This window comes from Centruroides vittatus, unplaced genomic scaffold, assembly GCF_030686945.1.
Source record: "Centruroides vittatus isolate TY-2023 unplaced genomic scaffold, ASM3068694v2 contig_742, whole genome shotgun sequence".
Classification (NCBI taxonomy): Eukaryota; Metazoa; Arthropoda; class Arachnida; order Scorpiones; family Buthidae; genus Centruroides; species Centruroides vittatus.
The window spans coordinates 226,351-244,127 of record NW_027122478.1 but is presented as its reverse complement, the minus strand read 5'-3'; the positions used below and the strand labels follow the sequence as shown (position 1 = coordinate 244,127).

The 17,777-nt window shown below is 29.0% G+C and overlaps 1 protein-coding gene and 1 long non-coding RNA gene across 2 annotated transcripts in view; one reads left to right on the top strand and one right to left on the bottom strand.

The window, feature by feature from the left end:
• LOC136981035 (protein pangolin, isoforms A/H/I/S-like) overlaps positions 1 to 15,358 on the top strand; it is a 67,367-nt gene extending 52,009 nt beyond the window's left edge. The window contains exons 6-10 of the mRNA XM_067277291.1: positions 6,437 to 6,640; positions 6,726 to 6,963; positions 7,294 to 7,453; positions 13,733 to 13,805; positions 13,890 to 15,358. Coding sequence (XP_067133392.1) covers positions 6,437 to 6,640; positions 6,726 to 6,963; positions 7,294 to 7,453; positions 13,733 to 13,805; positions 13,890 to 14,304 — 1,090 coding nt within the window. The 3' untranslated portion in view covers positions 14,305 to 15,358. The remainder of the gene's footprint in view (positions 1 to 6,436; positions 6,641 to 6,725; positions 6,964 to 7,293; positions 7,454 to 13,732; positions 13,806 to 13,889) is intronic.
• On the bottom strand, positions 10,620 to 16,695 carry LOC136981036 (uncharacterized). The gene is made up of 3 exons (XR_010881640.1): positions 16,638 to 16,695; positions 13,114 to 13,213; positions 10,620 to 10,747 (listed from the first exon to the last, which is right to left on the bottom strand). It is a non-coding gene; the product is annotated as an uncharacterized lncRNA (long non-coding RNA).
• Between the last annotated feature and the right edge of the window lie 1,082 nt (positions 16,696 to 17,777).

Genomic DNA, 17,777 nt, shown 5'->3' with positions numbered 1-17,777 from the left:
TTATTTGAAATACTTTTTCTAGGAGGTTCAAAGTATTTGTATTTTTTAACATATATATTTGATATAATATGCTGCAGTGAAATTTGATCAGTGTGTATGACATATGATGGCGTTATCAACAACAATCTCCTGGTCATAGTCAGGGATACTGAGAGCTTGTATAGTAGGGATTGCAATCCAGCAGTGTTTTGAATCCAGCTGGATTTTTGCTGGATTGAAATCATTCCAGCTGGATCCAGCACGGATCCAGTGTGGATGTATTTTTGGTGCAAAAAAGTGTTATCTGTCTATCTATCTATCCTGAAATTTATGTTTTTTTAATGAAATAAAACATTTTTTAAAATACTTAAAAAGCTTTTATTATTTAGACTGGTCACTAAAAATCAGTAAAACTTCTTACACATTTAGGTAGTAAACTTAACTTTGGTTCGGTTTAACATTTGAGATAGAGATAATTAACTTTAAATGTTTAGTTAGATTATAATTATAATGTAATCTTTAAGTTAAATAATAGCAAAGATAATTCTACTGATTAATTTATATTAATATATTATAATAATGTAAGGATGGATAATCAGTGGCTAAGTGGCTATCAGTCTTACCAGTTTTTATATATAGGCTGTACATATCAGTCTGTAGTTATTTATAGGTATATAAAACTATGTACTGGAAGTAGAATAAGTTAAATAAACTACACCTTTATCAATCCAGCAAAATTTAAAAATAATAACGTTTTCAATCGTTTTTAACGATCTTCCTCGGTTACAAAAAAAAACAGAACATTAAATATAGAACATAAAATGTGTTCGGAATAAATATGAAAATTAACGGAAAACGCCCAAACGGACAAAATATAGATAAATAAACAAAATAAATAGCGGAAAAAATATATACAGGGTGTTTTTCTTTAAACTGACGGTACTCAGAAACATCTGTAGAGCAATCTAACAGCCGGACTGTCGCCAAATTTGGGAGAGTGACTAAGGATGACATGGAAAAGAGATTCCGCGAAGAAAAATAGTAGTACCTAAATTCGCCAGTAGAGGAGGATTTGGCGCTGTTGTAGCGAAAAAGCTACCAGCACTTCACTGAAGAAAGGGTCATCAGTCGCTTTTTTCCACTTGCATGGCCGCCTCGCTCCCGGATCTAACCCCATGTTACTTTTTCCTGTGGGGTTACTTAAAGTCCAAGGTCTATCTTGGTAGTGTCCCAAACTTGATGACTTTGAAGGACAACATTTCTCGAACTGTGATGAACATTTCTGCGAACATGTTACGTTCGGCCATAGAGAACACGGTGTTCAGGATTCAATGAGTTGTCCAGCAGGACAGTGATCACATTGAAGAAGGGAGAAGGTTATTTGCTGATTAATTAAACTTTAGTTATTACACTGAAAGCTCTGTCTGATTATTCATTCGTGTGTTTGTTAATTGCAGCTGGATTTTATGCAGATTCTTAGCTGTTTTACCACAACAGCGCCAAATCCACCCTACTGGAAAATTTGGGTTCTACTATTTTCTTCGCGGAATCTCTTTCCCATGTCGTCCTTAGTCACTCTTCCAAATTTGGCGACAGTCCGGCTGTTAGATTGCTCTACAGATGTCTCTGAGTACCGTCAGTTTATAAAAAAAAACACCCTGTATATAAGATCCAATGAAACCAGCATTGTCCGTTAATAACATTAATTAATGTAAAAGGATCTCCACATGGTAGACAATAAGTCCGCATCTCTATGGTTTATACAACCAGTTGTCATGTGCGCCTTGCAGATTTCCAATCTCTCAAGATGTTTGACCGTTTGCCTATTCGTCGTCGTTTTTATAATTGCCGCTTGATCCCATTGGACGTTAACATCCTTCTGTCTTGCGTATGATGCCAGCGCAGTGTTGTCAAGGTTCTTACTGATTGTATATTTGTGCTCTTGAGCCTTTGTTTTAAACTGCGCATCGTTGCACCCACATAAACAAGCTTGGAATTGAAACGTTGGTTGTGTAAAGGCACCGAATATATACCCGTTGTTGAATTCCGATCCTCTTTCTTTTTATCGTTTCTTAAAAGTTTGAAAACAGTGGGATTACGTCGGTATACAATACGAAAATTATTAGACCTGGCAGTACATCTATGTATCTTGTTTAAAAAATGGGATGTAATTAAGCACTATTCTTTTTATATTTATTCCAAACACATTTTATGTTCTATAGTTAATGTTGTATTTTTTTGTAACTGAGGAAGATCGTTAAAAGCGATTGAATACGTTATTATTTTATTAAATTTTGCTGGATTGATTAAGGTATAGTTTATTTATAAGTAATTTAATTATTAGTGTTAGTAAAGTAGTGAGTAAGTAATTAGTAGCAGTCTAGTAGTTAGCAAAGCGGCAACGCGACGACGTAGACTTTTGCGCAATTAATTAGAAAGTTAATTGAGTATTTGCGGATCCGCAGCGCTGGATCCAGCAAGCCAAAGAATGTGCTGGATCCAGCTGGATTGCTGGATGAGAGATCCAGCAATTGCAATCCCTATTGTATAGTGCCTTGGATACTGGAAGCTAGATATAGCTAGCATAGTTGCTATACTGCACATTGTGCATATACATTACATTGAATTTGGCTTACACTTTAGAACCATTCTGATGACGGATAAAAGACATGACAAATTTGATAACAAAATATGATCATACAAATTTAAATATTGAAATAAATTGAATGATTTTAAGTAATTACAAAATAATAATGCATAAAAATTTTATAAAAAAATCTTCAGAAAATGAAATTTTTGAATTGTTTTAATTGTAAGAAAATACTTTTGTATTTTTTATGAATATCAAATATATATTTTTAAGCATTTCAAACATCTCTATGTACTGTACACTCATTGCCATAAAAATTAGAGCATCATGGAGATGTCAGTGTTGAACAAAATAGTACTTGTGTGAGTGTAATGGTGATATAAGTGATTAAAAGGATCATTTATTGCAGGAAAAACTACAAATGAAAGGAGGTTCTAGTATCTTGTTGGGCCACCTGTAGCATGAATACATGATGTGATACAGGCAAGCATGTAGGCATATAGGTGCCATATGGTGTCCTCTGGCATCTCAATCCACAGTTGCTGCAAGTGGTCCTCTAGTTCAGCTAAACTCCTAACTTGTCCAACTTAGCATCCCAGACATGTTCAATCTGTGACAAATTGGGACTGGGCAGGCCAGAAAGGTGTGGCAATGTGGCAAAGGCAGTCCTGTGACACTCTTGCTTTGTGTGGTCAAGCAGTGTCCTGTTGGAAAATGGCTATTTGGAGTCTTGTCACGAGAGGCAACACATGTGTCACTAACTTACCATTGGGCTGTCATGGTCCCTTGGATCACTACTAGAGATGACTGGCTGTCATATGTGATGGCACTCCACACCATCACACCAGCTGTAGGAGTGATGTGCTGTTCCAAAGCATAGACAGGATTGAAGCTTATACCATGGGCCATGGGCCATTGTCAGTGACCAAACTGAATGGATTTGTTGTTGTAGATGACCCTGTTCCATTCTGTTGCAGTCCAGTCCTGTTGGGAGTGACACCACTCCAGAGGCAACAGTGGGGGACTGTCAATCGCAGCACACATAACGGTTGCCATGACACCAAATGTTCTTCACCCAGGTGCCACCTGTATCCGGATGAAGGACAATGATACAGTTGGTTGTATGTGTGTTTGTCAGAGGACCAGCAGTACTCTTGACTAGTGGTCTGCTGAGAAGGTCCTGAACCTGGGCACTGTGTATGTGAGCTCTCTCTCGTCCGCTGGTCCCAACACCTTCTCATAGTGTTGTCAGAATGGCTTAGATGGCAGGCAATTTGGTGAGATGACTATCTGGTTTCTCTCAACCTGATGATCCATTGCCTCTCAAACTTGGTTAGTTGTTCATATGATCTTTGATAGTGATGTAAAGACATCTCTAGTGATACAGTGTCCCTCTGCAACAGGTAAACTACAGACAGGATGCCTTTGCACACTTTTTTTATAGACCACGGGGGATACACTTTAATACCCTTTGCTGGCATTACACAATGAGCCATTGCTTTATAACTCAAGTCTCAAGCAGATATGGAAATGATTAATCTGCATGTGAAGTTTCACAGCAATATGATAATTCCTTGGTGTGCTAATTTTTGTGGCAATGAGTGTACTTGAAGTATTTTTATGTTTAAAATAATTAGCCAGGATGAATTTACATTTACAAAAATTTCTTAGACACATCTTTGTATGTATTGTCTACTCAAGAATTTTTAAAGATATTTTTATGTATTCCAAATAATAATAATGTATTTTCAAGTGCACATGAAATATTTTCAAATATTTCTACAGTATTTTGTCCAGATCTGATTGAGAGCTTATTATATATTTAAGAACAAGGATATTTTAACTTCTTACCTAAAGCATTTTGTTTTAAGAATGATTTATAGAGTTATTATAAGTGTCATTTGATTAATAGTTTGAAATTTTGGTTTCTTCAATGTAGAATTTTAAAACATGGAAACATTGTTAATAAACCATAAACTTTAGCAGGGTCAAAATAATACATATATTAATGAATGGCATAGTATGATGTTGAGCAGCAGCAGTTCTTTGCCCTGTTTTACCTTTATAATGTCTTTTAACACAGTGCAGTCTTTAGTATATAATTCACAAAAGAAATATAAATTTGGAATTCGTACATTTTTTGGTATCTTGTAAATAGTAGTAGACAGAATTTTTGAAATACTAAGGTTTTTCTAAGACTTTCTGATCACCAGCAATGGCAATGTATGAGTACCACTGGGGTTTGCACAAACCAATTCAGTAATTCATTCTTTGCTAACTTTAGGAATCCACAGATCCTGGTTTTATTGTGAAGCCTGTGAGTTTTGAGCAGTACCTTCCAGTTTATCCCCATTATATCTGCTTTGCTGATAGCATTTTCAGAATACGTGGTACGATCCAAAAGTTCGGGGACTGCAGTAATCTATGACAACAAAAGCATGTATTTGAAGTTACAGCGTATGAAATGGATTCTACCAAACCATCTCCACATGTTCAGGTTGATTTCACCCATTCATGTGATTAAACCGCGAGTGCTGCTGTTTTTTTCCAGAGATGGTTACTTTTGTTCTGCGACGTAATAAAAGTGGAGTTTCAAGAACAACCTCCAACATTTCGACTTTGCCATGGTAGAATCACCGTACACCTTTCTTAGCAATTTTAAAGTCTCTGTAGGTGTTTTACCTAAACGCTTACAAAATTTAATGTTGGAGCTTGTTCTTGAAACTCCACTTTTATTATGTCGCAGAACAAAGGTAACCATCTCCGGAAAAAAACAGCAGCGCTCGCGGTTTAATCACATGACATGGGTGAAATTCACCTGAACATGTAGAGATGGTTTGGTATAATCCATTTCATACGCTGTAACTTGAAATACATGCTTTTGTCGTCATAGATTACTGCAGTCCCCGAACTTTTAGATCGTACCACGTATACATTGCTTTCTATGAATTTCGTGAATGTGTTCCTTGAATTCATTGGTAGTTGTGTTGTCTTAGAACAACAACTCTCATTTAATGTGAAGTTCTACACCATAGTGTGAGTGGAAATTTCTGAGCCAACCATTGTTAGTTTTGAAATAAGGGCCATAAGTGATTGTGTAGCACTTTTCCACATAACAAAAGACTCAATATTGGTTCTCCACTCTTCTTTCTTTGAAGGAACAACAGATGAAATTAGTAGTACCTTCTTCTATGACCTTAAGTATCTCTTCTTCTGTAATGGTCTTATCATCATCATCATCATCATCATTCCAGTGAAAGGTCTACGAGATGATGGCCATGCTATTTCTCTGGCCAGCAGTGTCTGTGTTTTTATATTCTTCAATTTCTGTATCTTGGATGCCTCTAATTTCTTCTAGAAACTTCTGAGGGCTTTGTTTAACTACCCTTTGTTACACACCCTTATTTATGGGTGTAATGACATAAAAATGCCAATCTACCATTCCCTTATCCTGAGGCACCTGTCAGGAACTGTGTGTGTAGAAATATTCTTTGTAATGTTGAGTTCTGTATGTATTGTAATGTTATATCAGCAAATTTATTCTTTTTAAATTACTTCTATTAAATTAGATATCATTATAAAGTAATTTATGTTATTTTTATTTACTTGAAATTTTTTAAAATCATAAAAATTTCATACAATTTAGCATTCATATTTATTATATAATTTTTCATAAATACAAGTAATATCTGTCTTCTCATAAGAAAAGATATGTAGATCAATCATTTTAGTTTTTAAACAATGGACAAATAATTTCAAACAATCTAATGAATATATATATTATGTAAATATTTATTAAAATGAACAATTTCCAAAAAATTTTTTGCAGTAAATAAAGATTTTAATTATTCTTTTAAAATAAATTAGGCATGCAGCATCTGCTATGTATCCAATGACATCAGCAGGATTCCGAGGACCCTATCCTCCAGGTCTTCCCACCACCACAGCCAGTCTAACGAGGTTTTCTCCACCAACACTCCTTCCTCATCATCCAGGTATTGCAGCTCATACTGGAATACCTCATCCAGCACTTATCACTCCAAAACAAGAAATTCATCCTCAGGATATAAGGTTTATTTTTTATCCTTTTTCTAATTTCTCATTTAAGTTTTTGTTTATTAAAATTAACTCTCTCCCTTTTTTAAAAATTGATTAGGAATTTGCCAAATTTCCAGTTAGACCAAAAAGTGCCATCGAGTAGAGCTGACACAAATAATGCTACTAATGGTGGTCCAAGTACTCATCACAATCATACACGAGCAGAGAAAAAAGCACCTCACATTAAAAAACCCCTCAATGCCTTCATGTTATACATGAAGGAAATGCGTGCCAAAGTTGTTGCAGAATGCACTCTGAAAGAAAGTGCAGCTATTAATCAAATATTAGGCAGAAGGGTTAGTACAAAATAAAACTTTTCTCTATTTCAAACTTTATTAAACGTATTTTCATTTAAAATTTCAAATAATTATTAAATAATATTTAGTAATTCAACTACACTTCAAATTATAGACTTATTGTCTATAATTAATAATTGAGAAATAATTTGGAGTTATTAATTACCAAATGTAATACATTAGACAGAAATATTAATGTCAGTTGAAACTGTAAATTATTATTTATTCATCATCATCATCATTAGTATAAATGGGTAGAATTTCAAATGAATTAGCTTAATGGAAGTATTTTAATTCTGTAAAAATTATATATTATTTATTTTTGTGCAGTGGCATAGTTTATCACGGGAGGAACAAGCTAAATATTATGACATGGCAAGAAAGGAAAGACAGTTACATATGCAGCTATATCCTGGATGGAGTGCCAGAGATAATTACGCACAACACACAAAGAAAAAGAAAAGAAAAAAAGATAAACTTCATGATGGAGGTCAGTAACTTTCATTCATTTAAATTATTTTAATATTTCTGTGCATTTTAATTATTATTTTAAAGTAGCAAATTATGAGAAAAGTAATCTAGATGTTATTATATGAAATATTTTAAATTATTCTAGCATTAATTATTAAAACTTAGAAAACAAAGAAAATTATATAGTTTATTCAGTATTGAAATTTTCTTAACATTTACTATTCATTGTATGTATCAGTTTAAAAATAATCAAAAAATATCATTGAAACTTTGTTTTGAATGATGTTGATATAGTATGGTGAACAATCTGAAATCTAATTACATTATTCTAAAATTAGTAAATCAAATAATAAAACAAAATCTGTGAACTATTGAACCAATGAAAATCTAAATAATCTCATGAAAAACTATTAAATAAGTTATATCCAAAGTTAAAAGAATTTAAAAACATAAATATTTATCTTTTAAATATCTTTTCATCCATAAATTCTGAGCATTGATGTATTGAAGGTTATCACAATTTAAACCTTTAGAAATGAATGCAGATGACTTGCAAAGTATTTCATTTCCAATCCCAAAAGAATTTGAGGAATGTTTAAAATATTTACGAAGAACTTGAAGTATATTGTTTTAGACTATATAAGATACTTTTTTATATCTGACAGCAAAACATTTTTGTTTTAAAAATGTTTAAGTATGATTGTTTATAACAGATTTTTAACTAATATTTTGACACCTGTAAAAACAATGTAGTCTTTTCATTTTAAAAAACAAACATTCTCAATTTTACTTTTGAAATCAAACAAACATTTTATGAATAATACTGCCAATAATAAAATAATTCTTAAAAATAAAAAATAAACTGAATTATTATTTATATACTATAAAGCATTACAATTCTTAAAGAATATTTGTTCTTGCAATTTTATAATGTTACACTCAGAAAAAAATGTGTTTTATAAATACAATAAAAATATCTCAAATATTTTTCATATTTTGGGGTAACTTAAGCATATTTTTTTTTTAGTAATTTTCAATTTTAACATAATTATCATAAATATTAATGAAAAAAAGGTGATTTTTCCTTGTTTAATTCTAAGCATAAACTTTTTTAAAAATTTGATATAGTGATATTAAACAAATTTTTTCCAAATTTAAAGATCAAGATTTAGATGCTTCATCCAAGTATCATAAACTATAAAACCCCTAAATGACTATATTTAAATTTATCAGTATATTCTTCTAATCCATTAATTTCCTTCTCAGATAAAAATAACCATAACTTTATTACAAAAAATGTCAAAATAAGTTTCTTTCTCACTCAAAAAACTAAGTCATATACATTTTTTGTTTTAATAAATAACTGGTTTATCAATGTATAAAGTTTTCATGTCATAAATATTTATTTAAATTTTATAACAACCATTAATTATTTACATTACTCGTAATAATAAAATACGTTATAAAAAGTAGCTACTGTTTTAACAATGATTGTATTATCTCATTCATTTTATAAAATTGTATGATGTATATATCTTCCTTAATGCTAGAATTTTATACTATATTTTCTTTAAAGAAATACAATTTTCAGTCATTACTTATTATTAACTTGTAAGGATTAGTTTGGCAATAATTACTTTTATATTAATTCTAACTTCAAACTACTAATACTATATTGGCTTGGCTTGACTTTTTAGATTTAACTGGATTTTAACATAGTATTTTCCAGCTTCAGATCTGTAAAATAATGTCTGTTGTCTGGAGGGCAGTCCAAGAGGTTTTGACTCCATAGCCAGCATCAGTTAAAGGTACTAGGGTGCCCTTGAACTGATGCTGGCTGTGGTACTCCCAAATTTTTACATTTTAGGTGACTGTCCAGTGACTGCTAGGATCTAGGTGATTGGCCAGCCTTTAGCTCAGGCCAATCCTGGTTGTCTGTGTGTGTGTGGTATTTTGTGTGAATGCACCGCATGCATGTGGATTGATTGGTGCAAAAGCCGCATGATCATTTATTTGGTCTCTGATCCAATATACTTGAAAACTGTTCATCATTTTTGAGACATTACACACAAGTTATTAAATATATGGCATTCAGCCATGATATACTTTATGCTTAGGGCTCAATTACATTAAGCATGTTTATTAGCTATTTGCTAGCCTTAAAACTTGCAAAAAAGTGAACAAGTTTATACATGCACACAGTGAGTACCAATCACACTAGGCTAGTAAATTCTCCTACTTACTTTGCTTTCAAAAACTATACTAAACAGTAAAATTAATCACATTAAAGAATACATATTTTAAGTTATTATGAAATATAGTCAAGTTAAGTCTAGATACAGAATTGTCTTTTTCCAAATAGATAAATTTAAATTTTTTCAGAATTACATATAAAAGTTCCTTAAACAAATAATAACAATAATTTTCTAAGAAAACAAAATGGAATAAAAAGCATAATGATTTATTTCTCTTGAAACTTCAAAATACAGGCAACAACTAAAATTTCCACATACACTACCAGTGTTGTAGCTAGCTTTTCACCTGCCCTGTGCAAGATTCTTCATATTTGGATCCCTTAATTTTTTAGGGGAAATAATACAACAAATATGATAAAATGATTGTTTATAATTTTTGTGTACACAAGTAACATAACTAATACTCGTGAATGATCTTGTAAGTATATTTGACAATTATTTTGTCAGTTCCCTTTCGAGGCCCCTTTGTCCCAGGGATCCTGTGCCCATGCATCTGTTGCACTTGCCTAGTTACGGCAGTGTACACTACTTTAGCCAATAGAAGATGTATATCTTCTACAGGCTGATTTACTTGTTGCACATTATTATATGGCAAGTTTCCTAGTCAAAAAGTAAACTTGCCAGCATGTAGTAACAAAAGTAGTCGTCCAATCTTCAATTTTACTCATTCAGGTAAATCATCGAATGAGTTTGGGCAAATTTAGTAGCCACTCACCGACAATGTAATTGAGCATTTAGATCACAACTGCAATTTTGGCATACTGACTGGTCTTCATATTTCAAAAAGTACAATGAATCAACTGAGACTGCCTTTTTGACATCTGCATTGTCAAGAAATTATTGATAATGATAACTATCCACATAGTTGAGTTGAGAGAATCTATAAATTATCATCATGTTAATATTTAATTAAAATATTTTTGATGGAATTTGAAAAAACCAAAATTCTTTTTGATAGAATCAAAGCAAAAACTTAGTATTGGGAACATGAACTGGAAAAAAAAAATCTTTTCAAAATGCAGTGTGCCACTTTTTGTTACATTATTCAGTTAGGTGATCTGGAAAATAAAATTTGAATTTAACTGGATATCAAAACTTCACTTTCCAATGTTGATTTATTAGGTATCAGTTTATGTGAATTATAAAAAATATCTTGCATTCTTATCTCTCTAATTACAGTTTTATTATTTATCATTAAAACCTTTAATTAGGTAAAAAATAAATATTCTTCTAAAAGATAATGCTGTTAATTTAAAATGAAATTTTTTAATTTTTTTAACAATATAATCAATATTTACACTATTCTCATGTATGATTTGTTTGCTGATTTAAGGAAGTGTGTGTGTATCTTAACATTCTAGACTGCCATATTATAAACATGTACTATGGTTATGACTATGAATATTTTCAGATAGGGAGCACCATTTATATCAAAATCATCATTCACATATGAAGAGTAAGATTTGATTTAAGTTACATTTGGGTGATTTTTTTGCTTTTTTTATATTATAATGTACTACACGATTTTAACTAAAGAATCATAAATATTTTTGTATTGTTATTTATGCATTAATTAAAGTATTTCAGACTATTCTTATATTGATTATTTGTCTAAATAATTGACCAAAAAGTTTAAAGTGAACTTATAATGACAGTATGAATAAGATCAGTAAATACTGAATATTAATATTTTCATTTATCCAAGACTTATATGATGAATAAAAATATTAGACAAAACATTCCAACAAATTTTAAGCAACAATAAAACTATTAATAACATTTATATTAGTTTTTGGATTGAATATTCTTCTTCATTTTCTCTCTCTAAGAGAAAGTAAATTTGATTATTTTTCTTCATGTAATGTTAAACTGTTGTCTTATTTCATGCATTTAAATCTTTTACAATGCAAATTTTAAGTGAAATGAATTTTCTTGTTAGCATAAATTGTATTTATCTGAATTACTGGAATCTACACATTTCCAGATGAAAGGTTTAATTTCCCTATTATTTTTGGATTTTTCATTGTTCACCATATCAATTTACAATTTTTTCCATTATTTTATTTGAAATTAAATGGTTATAAATTTTCATATATTTCTGTTATCATCACTAATATAAAAATAACAAGCCCATCAGAATTTTATATAAAATTTTTGAAATTATTAATAACATTTTAATTAATTATAATTAATATAATTTTATATTTAGTTTTTCCTTTTAGATTATCAAAAAAAAAGTATTAATCCTTTCAATGTAATATTTTGTTTTATAATTATGTACATAAGATAAATGAATATTGAAACATTGTTGGAATGTTTATCATTATAAAAAAAAAATAAAAAAATGAAAGGATTGAAACTGCTTTTCTGTAAAATAATCCTTGGATGATTTAGAGCGATTCCTTTGAATGGATTAATTTTATCTTATTTTAAATGGTTATGATTGTATGTGCGTGATTGAGTATCTGCTATTTTTTTTCATTTTATATTTTCTTCTACTATTGTCTGTTATTGGGTCTGCTAGCTTGAGTGCTGGAGGCCATGATAGTTGGCTTGTTTTTTAACCTACCCAGCAAATATATATTTATATATATATATTGATATATTATATAATGAAAATAAAGAATAGACTATATTTAATTTTTTTTCTTTGAAATTAGATAGATTGACATTATTAATTTTTAATTCTTAATATACAAAATTTTTAATTGTAATAAATTTTTCTGTATTTTTAATGTTGTTATATTTACATAAACATGCAGCAAGGGGTAGGTCAAATCACCTGTAAGTAAACCTTCAATCTCGGCCTCTAGCTAGTGTAGGCACTAATTCGTCTTTCTAGTGGCAATCTTTTAAAATTTTATTTTTTATTTTTTTATTTGTTGTTATTTTTACCGCCTGTTTCTTTTTTTTTCTTTCTGAGTGATGTGCAAACTTATGATTTCTGCTTTAATATTTTGATTTGCATAGGTTTTTGTAATTAAATTTGCATTGTTACAAATTGTCAGAATTGTTTTTGTGCATCTTAGATACTAATTTTAATTTTGATTAATAAATACACTTTATATAAAGGATTGGATAACAAAGAGATTTATTAATAGAATTTAACATGAAATATGCATTTCAAAAAATGTTTTGTTTAAAGTACTCGGATATTATTTACTGCATTAAAGATATAACTAATTTCAACATTTTGTAACACTAAAGCTAAGAAAACTTTTTCTATTTACATTGATAAATATAATGTCGTAAACATTTAAAAAAATTAAATTTATTTATGTAAACAATTTAGAAAAAATGATATACAAATAATAATTTTTTATAGATGTTTTGAACAATAATATTTTAAATAAAAATATATAATTTAAAACAGTTATAAACAAAGTTCAAAACAGAAAAGTAAAAATAAAAAAAATTAGATTACCTTATTTAAAAAGAGGATCACTAATTACAAAATTGAAGTCATTTGGAATCGTTCTTCATTAAAGTCAGATTAAATGTATTCACACATTTATGCTTCCTTTCTTTAAGAAAAAGTTTTCATATTAATCTGATATATAAAGTGTACATTAATTAGTATTTTTTACTGCATGGTATGCGGTATTTTGTTTTTAGCCATTAGTCATGCTTAATGTTACTGTAATGCTACTTTTAAATTTAGAAAAAGAAAATTAATATTAATTCTTTTAACAATATATTAAAAATAATTATATTAAAATTAGATTAAAAAATTGTGTTTAATAATAACAATAATATGTCTTAATTTACTTATTATCAAGCCATTAAGATTATTTGTATTATTCATAATACGTATTATATTAAAGTCTAATGGAAAATTTTTGTTTTACTTAAAATTTACTTTTCTTTTACATATATATTATAAATTATCAAATTAACAAAAAAAGAGATTTAATATATTTGTGAAAATATGTTTTTAATAACATTTACTTTTTATTTCAGTTTAAAATTTACACAAATATTCATCTTAAATTTAATTAAAAGTTTGTGATAAGTAAGTATTAATAAATGTTTTATTTATGCAGAAGGCAGCAATCCGAAGAAGTGTCGAGCAAGATTTGGGTTAGATCAACAGAGCAGTTGGTGTAAACCTTGTAGGTATGTATAATTATTATATTTAGATTGAAAAATATTCTACATCTTTTGTATTAAGTTCAGATATGTAACTGAATTCCCTATTAGGAGGAAGAAAAAGTGTATACGATATGTAGATGGTTCTGACAATGCAATGGACAGTGAGGACAATATTGGAAGTGCCGGAAGTGTTGAAGCACCCACTCCGGATTCCAAGAGTGCCGGAGATAGTGACAATGAGCACCTCAATGTTTCTGAACTTAGTCTTTCCAGTCCTAAAGTTCCTAGTGATCTGGACAATAGGCCAAATAGCAGAATACATTCACTTCCACCAGAAAGTAGTCCTACTCATCCTCTACATCCTTTGAGCATACATCATCTAACTCAACCTCATTGCAATAGTACTGTAAACAGAGTTAAGTGTGATCCAGATATAGCAGTGGTGTCAATACCTCAGCTTCCAACCCCTCCTTCTACGGACTCGTCAACTACTGCGGCACCTCCTATGCTCACTGTTACATAGCTCAAGGAAACAACCACCGGTCTCATCGTAACCAACTCCAATGATGTAGATAATTGTTGTGATAGAAAAGTTTTCCAGCCAAAATGTGTTTGGTGTGGAAATTCAATACTGAGAATATAGCCATCCTGATTATTTAGCAAATGCTGATCATAACACATCAAATTCGCTGCAATAAATTAATTTGATATATCAAAATTTTTAAGTCTGCTTTTGCTGAATTCTCATGTTTGCTATGTTCTAAGTTTATGTCATCAGGTATTGTCCAATAATGTATAGTGAGACATTTATAAAATAAGATTAATTTTTTGGACACTTTTTTTTGTTTGTTGTTCTGGCTTTGCGTGCATTTTGTTATTTGTCTTGGTTTTTCATATATTTTTTTCCTCTCATCATAGCAGTATTGTCAGCTCATTATGTAGAATATGTTTTTGTAACCAACTGTGGTGTCATACAATGTGATTGTTAATCAACAATGTAGTACTTGAAATGGCATCTGTATTCATATATGATCTCATCATGTTTTTGTAAAAATTAACGCCTCATATTGACATTATGTCACAAATAATGTATGTCTCTCTCCCAACATGCCATCATAGCCTTACTAATGTAGCCTTACCTTGTCTCCAAGATAACCTTTTTGTTATGTTACTGACTTTTTTAGAATTTAAGGCAAAAAAATGCATAAAATTATGAAATATTAACTAAAAATTATTTGATATTTTGTTAATATTTCTCATTAGAAATTTAAAAAAGAAAATTATTTAAAGAAAAAATAAACATGTATGGAGATATGCTTTAATTCTGCAATATAACAGTGGCAATTTAAAGTGATAATTCTGTAAAAAAGAAATGTAGAAAATCAGTATTGTTGCAGGATGTTTTTTTTATGAATAATGTGTTATGGAAAAAATTCAATTACTATTTTGTTGAGTCATATTTTGTTATAAAAGAAATCTTAGTCCAAATACCTTTTTCCTTTCCTTGTGTTAGGAGAATTGTTAGAAAATATTGTTTTGTGGTTTCATTATGATTAAAACCAAAATGCCAGAAATAATTATTGATTTTTGTTTGATAACTTTGTGAAAAGTCTCATCAACTTAATTACCTTATCATTTTTATTGTGGAATTAACCACTGAAAATACAATTTTACAAGACATTTTATTTATATTCATTAAAAACATGCACTTCAGTAAATACAGAAATTATCTCTCATACAACCACTTTAACATACTTTGATTAAATATTAGTGTTTTCTTTTTTTTATAAATATTTAAATATTTTTATTTTATAAAATATAACGAAGACAATTTATGATGTACTGTACTGTACTGTACGGTACATACACATACACAATTTTTGATATAGAAGAATATAATAAAAATTTTGTTTTTAATTCATTTGCCAATAAAGTAAAAGATAAACAAATTCCTTAATAACAACACATTTAAATAAAAAGTTTTCTGATCGGACGGCTGATCCTTTCCAAATGATTTGGGAAATAGTTTTAGCTTGTAATAAAATAGCAAAAATCTTGCTTTCTGATCAGTTATTATATTTATTTAAATTTAAAATATATTAAAATATGAAAATATAAAATTTATGTATTTTTAATATTAGTCCATAAATGGCAGTGGAATTTTAAATTAAATAGATGATATATGATACAACTTTTTATTCTATTCATTTTCTTATTTAATTGACTATGTTCAAAAATATATTATGAACGTTCTCTACATGGACTGAGAAAATTGTTTTTAATAATTTCACAGCAACATAATTATCATACATGATCTAAACAGTATTTTACTTTGTAAAAAGGTAAATAAAAATAACATTGACAAAGACAGAGAGAGCAAGAGAGAGAAAGATACAAAGAGAGGAGGAAAGAAGAGAGGATATACATATATAACATTTTTTAAAGCTATTATGATTTCTACTTATAATTTTTTTATCTTGTTTTTAATCAGTATTTTAATGATATTTTTCTCAAATGCAAAATTTTCAACATTGAAAACAACCTTGTTTTATTATAAATTTATAGAGTTTAGAGTATTCTGTCCAAAACACTTTAAACTCGAGCAATTTGTTAAATGTTGTTTTCAATACTATAATTTATTTTATTTTTTTGTTTATCACAATATTTGCTTATTTAAATATATTATTGCTACAATTAAGTTATTTAATTGTTAAAATGAGAAAATTCAAAAAGTTTAGTAAGGATGCCATAAAATATACCATTACTTTATATATATAGTAGAAAATCAATTATCTGAAACAGTTAAGAAAAAAATGAAAACAAAAAGAAAATTAGAATGTGTAGTTTTGTACATACCACAGATTATAATACACAGAGACCAAACTCTATGTAATTAGAAATAACTACATCATCTGCTGATTGTAGTACCATGAAACTATATCATACATATATATATATATATATATATATATGTAATATTACATTAGATTTTGAGTAAATTGACTTACTCTCCAAATACAGTAATTGCATTCAGTATTTATAGTTCATAAAGCTTTAAATGCATAAGTATCCAAAACAAAAAAATGAACACGTTTCTGAATTTACCAAAATCTCATTTATCCAGAAGACCCCTGGTTCCATCAAGTTTGAATAATTAAATTTCCACTGTGTGTGTGTGTGTGTGTGTGTGTGGTGTGTGTGTGTGTGTATGTATATATATATATATAAAGAAATTTTAGAAAACAAAAAATGATGAAAAAGGTTATAATTAAAGTAATATTTATACCGAAAATAGATATTTTGAATTATGATTATCTTTGTAAGAATTTTCTCAATTATGGAACACATATATGGAAGAAATAATCAGAATGTTTGTGTAATTGTAAATCCAAACATTGTATTTATAATGTTCTTTTCTTGAATTTAAATTTCTTGAAATTTAAATTCAAGAAAAGAAAAAATAAAAAACATTACAATAAAACAAAACTTACCCTTAATTATGTCCAGAACATGATATCTGAAATTATTTCTTCAATATTGTTATGAAAACAAGACAATTACTCCCTATCTGTGGTAATATATAAAGGAAAGAATAAAAAAAATGAATATTTTATTACAGAAAATTTGAATGAATATAAAAATCCATCTTTCTTAATCACACACAAACCTTTTAGCAAAATCTTTTATAATGACATATTAATTTTCTAATAATCATATCACAAATTTTTGAAATATCACATTATTTTCTCCAAAATGAAATGATAAAACAGTCACCTTAAAGTCATTTCTGGTCGTTATGATTTGGCTTTGAAGCATATTAATGGCCAATTGAAAATTTAAACATAGTTATCCAAACAAGAAGCATTTTATAGTAGTTAATTTATGTTGACAAAACTTTAAAGATAACTGAAAAAATAACTGCAGGTTTTCATATAAATGTTAATAATTAAGAATGTGTAAGTGTATAGAGATTTGCATACATTTGTGTACAATAAA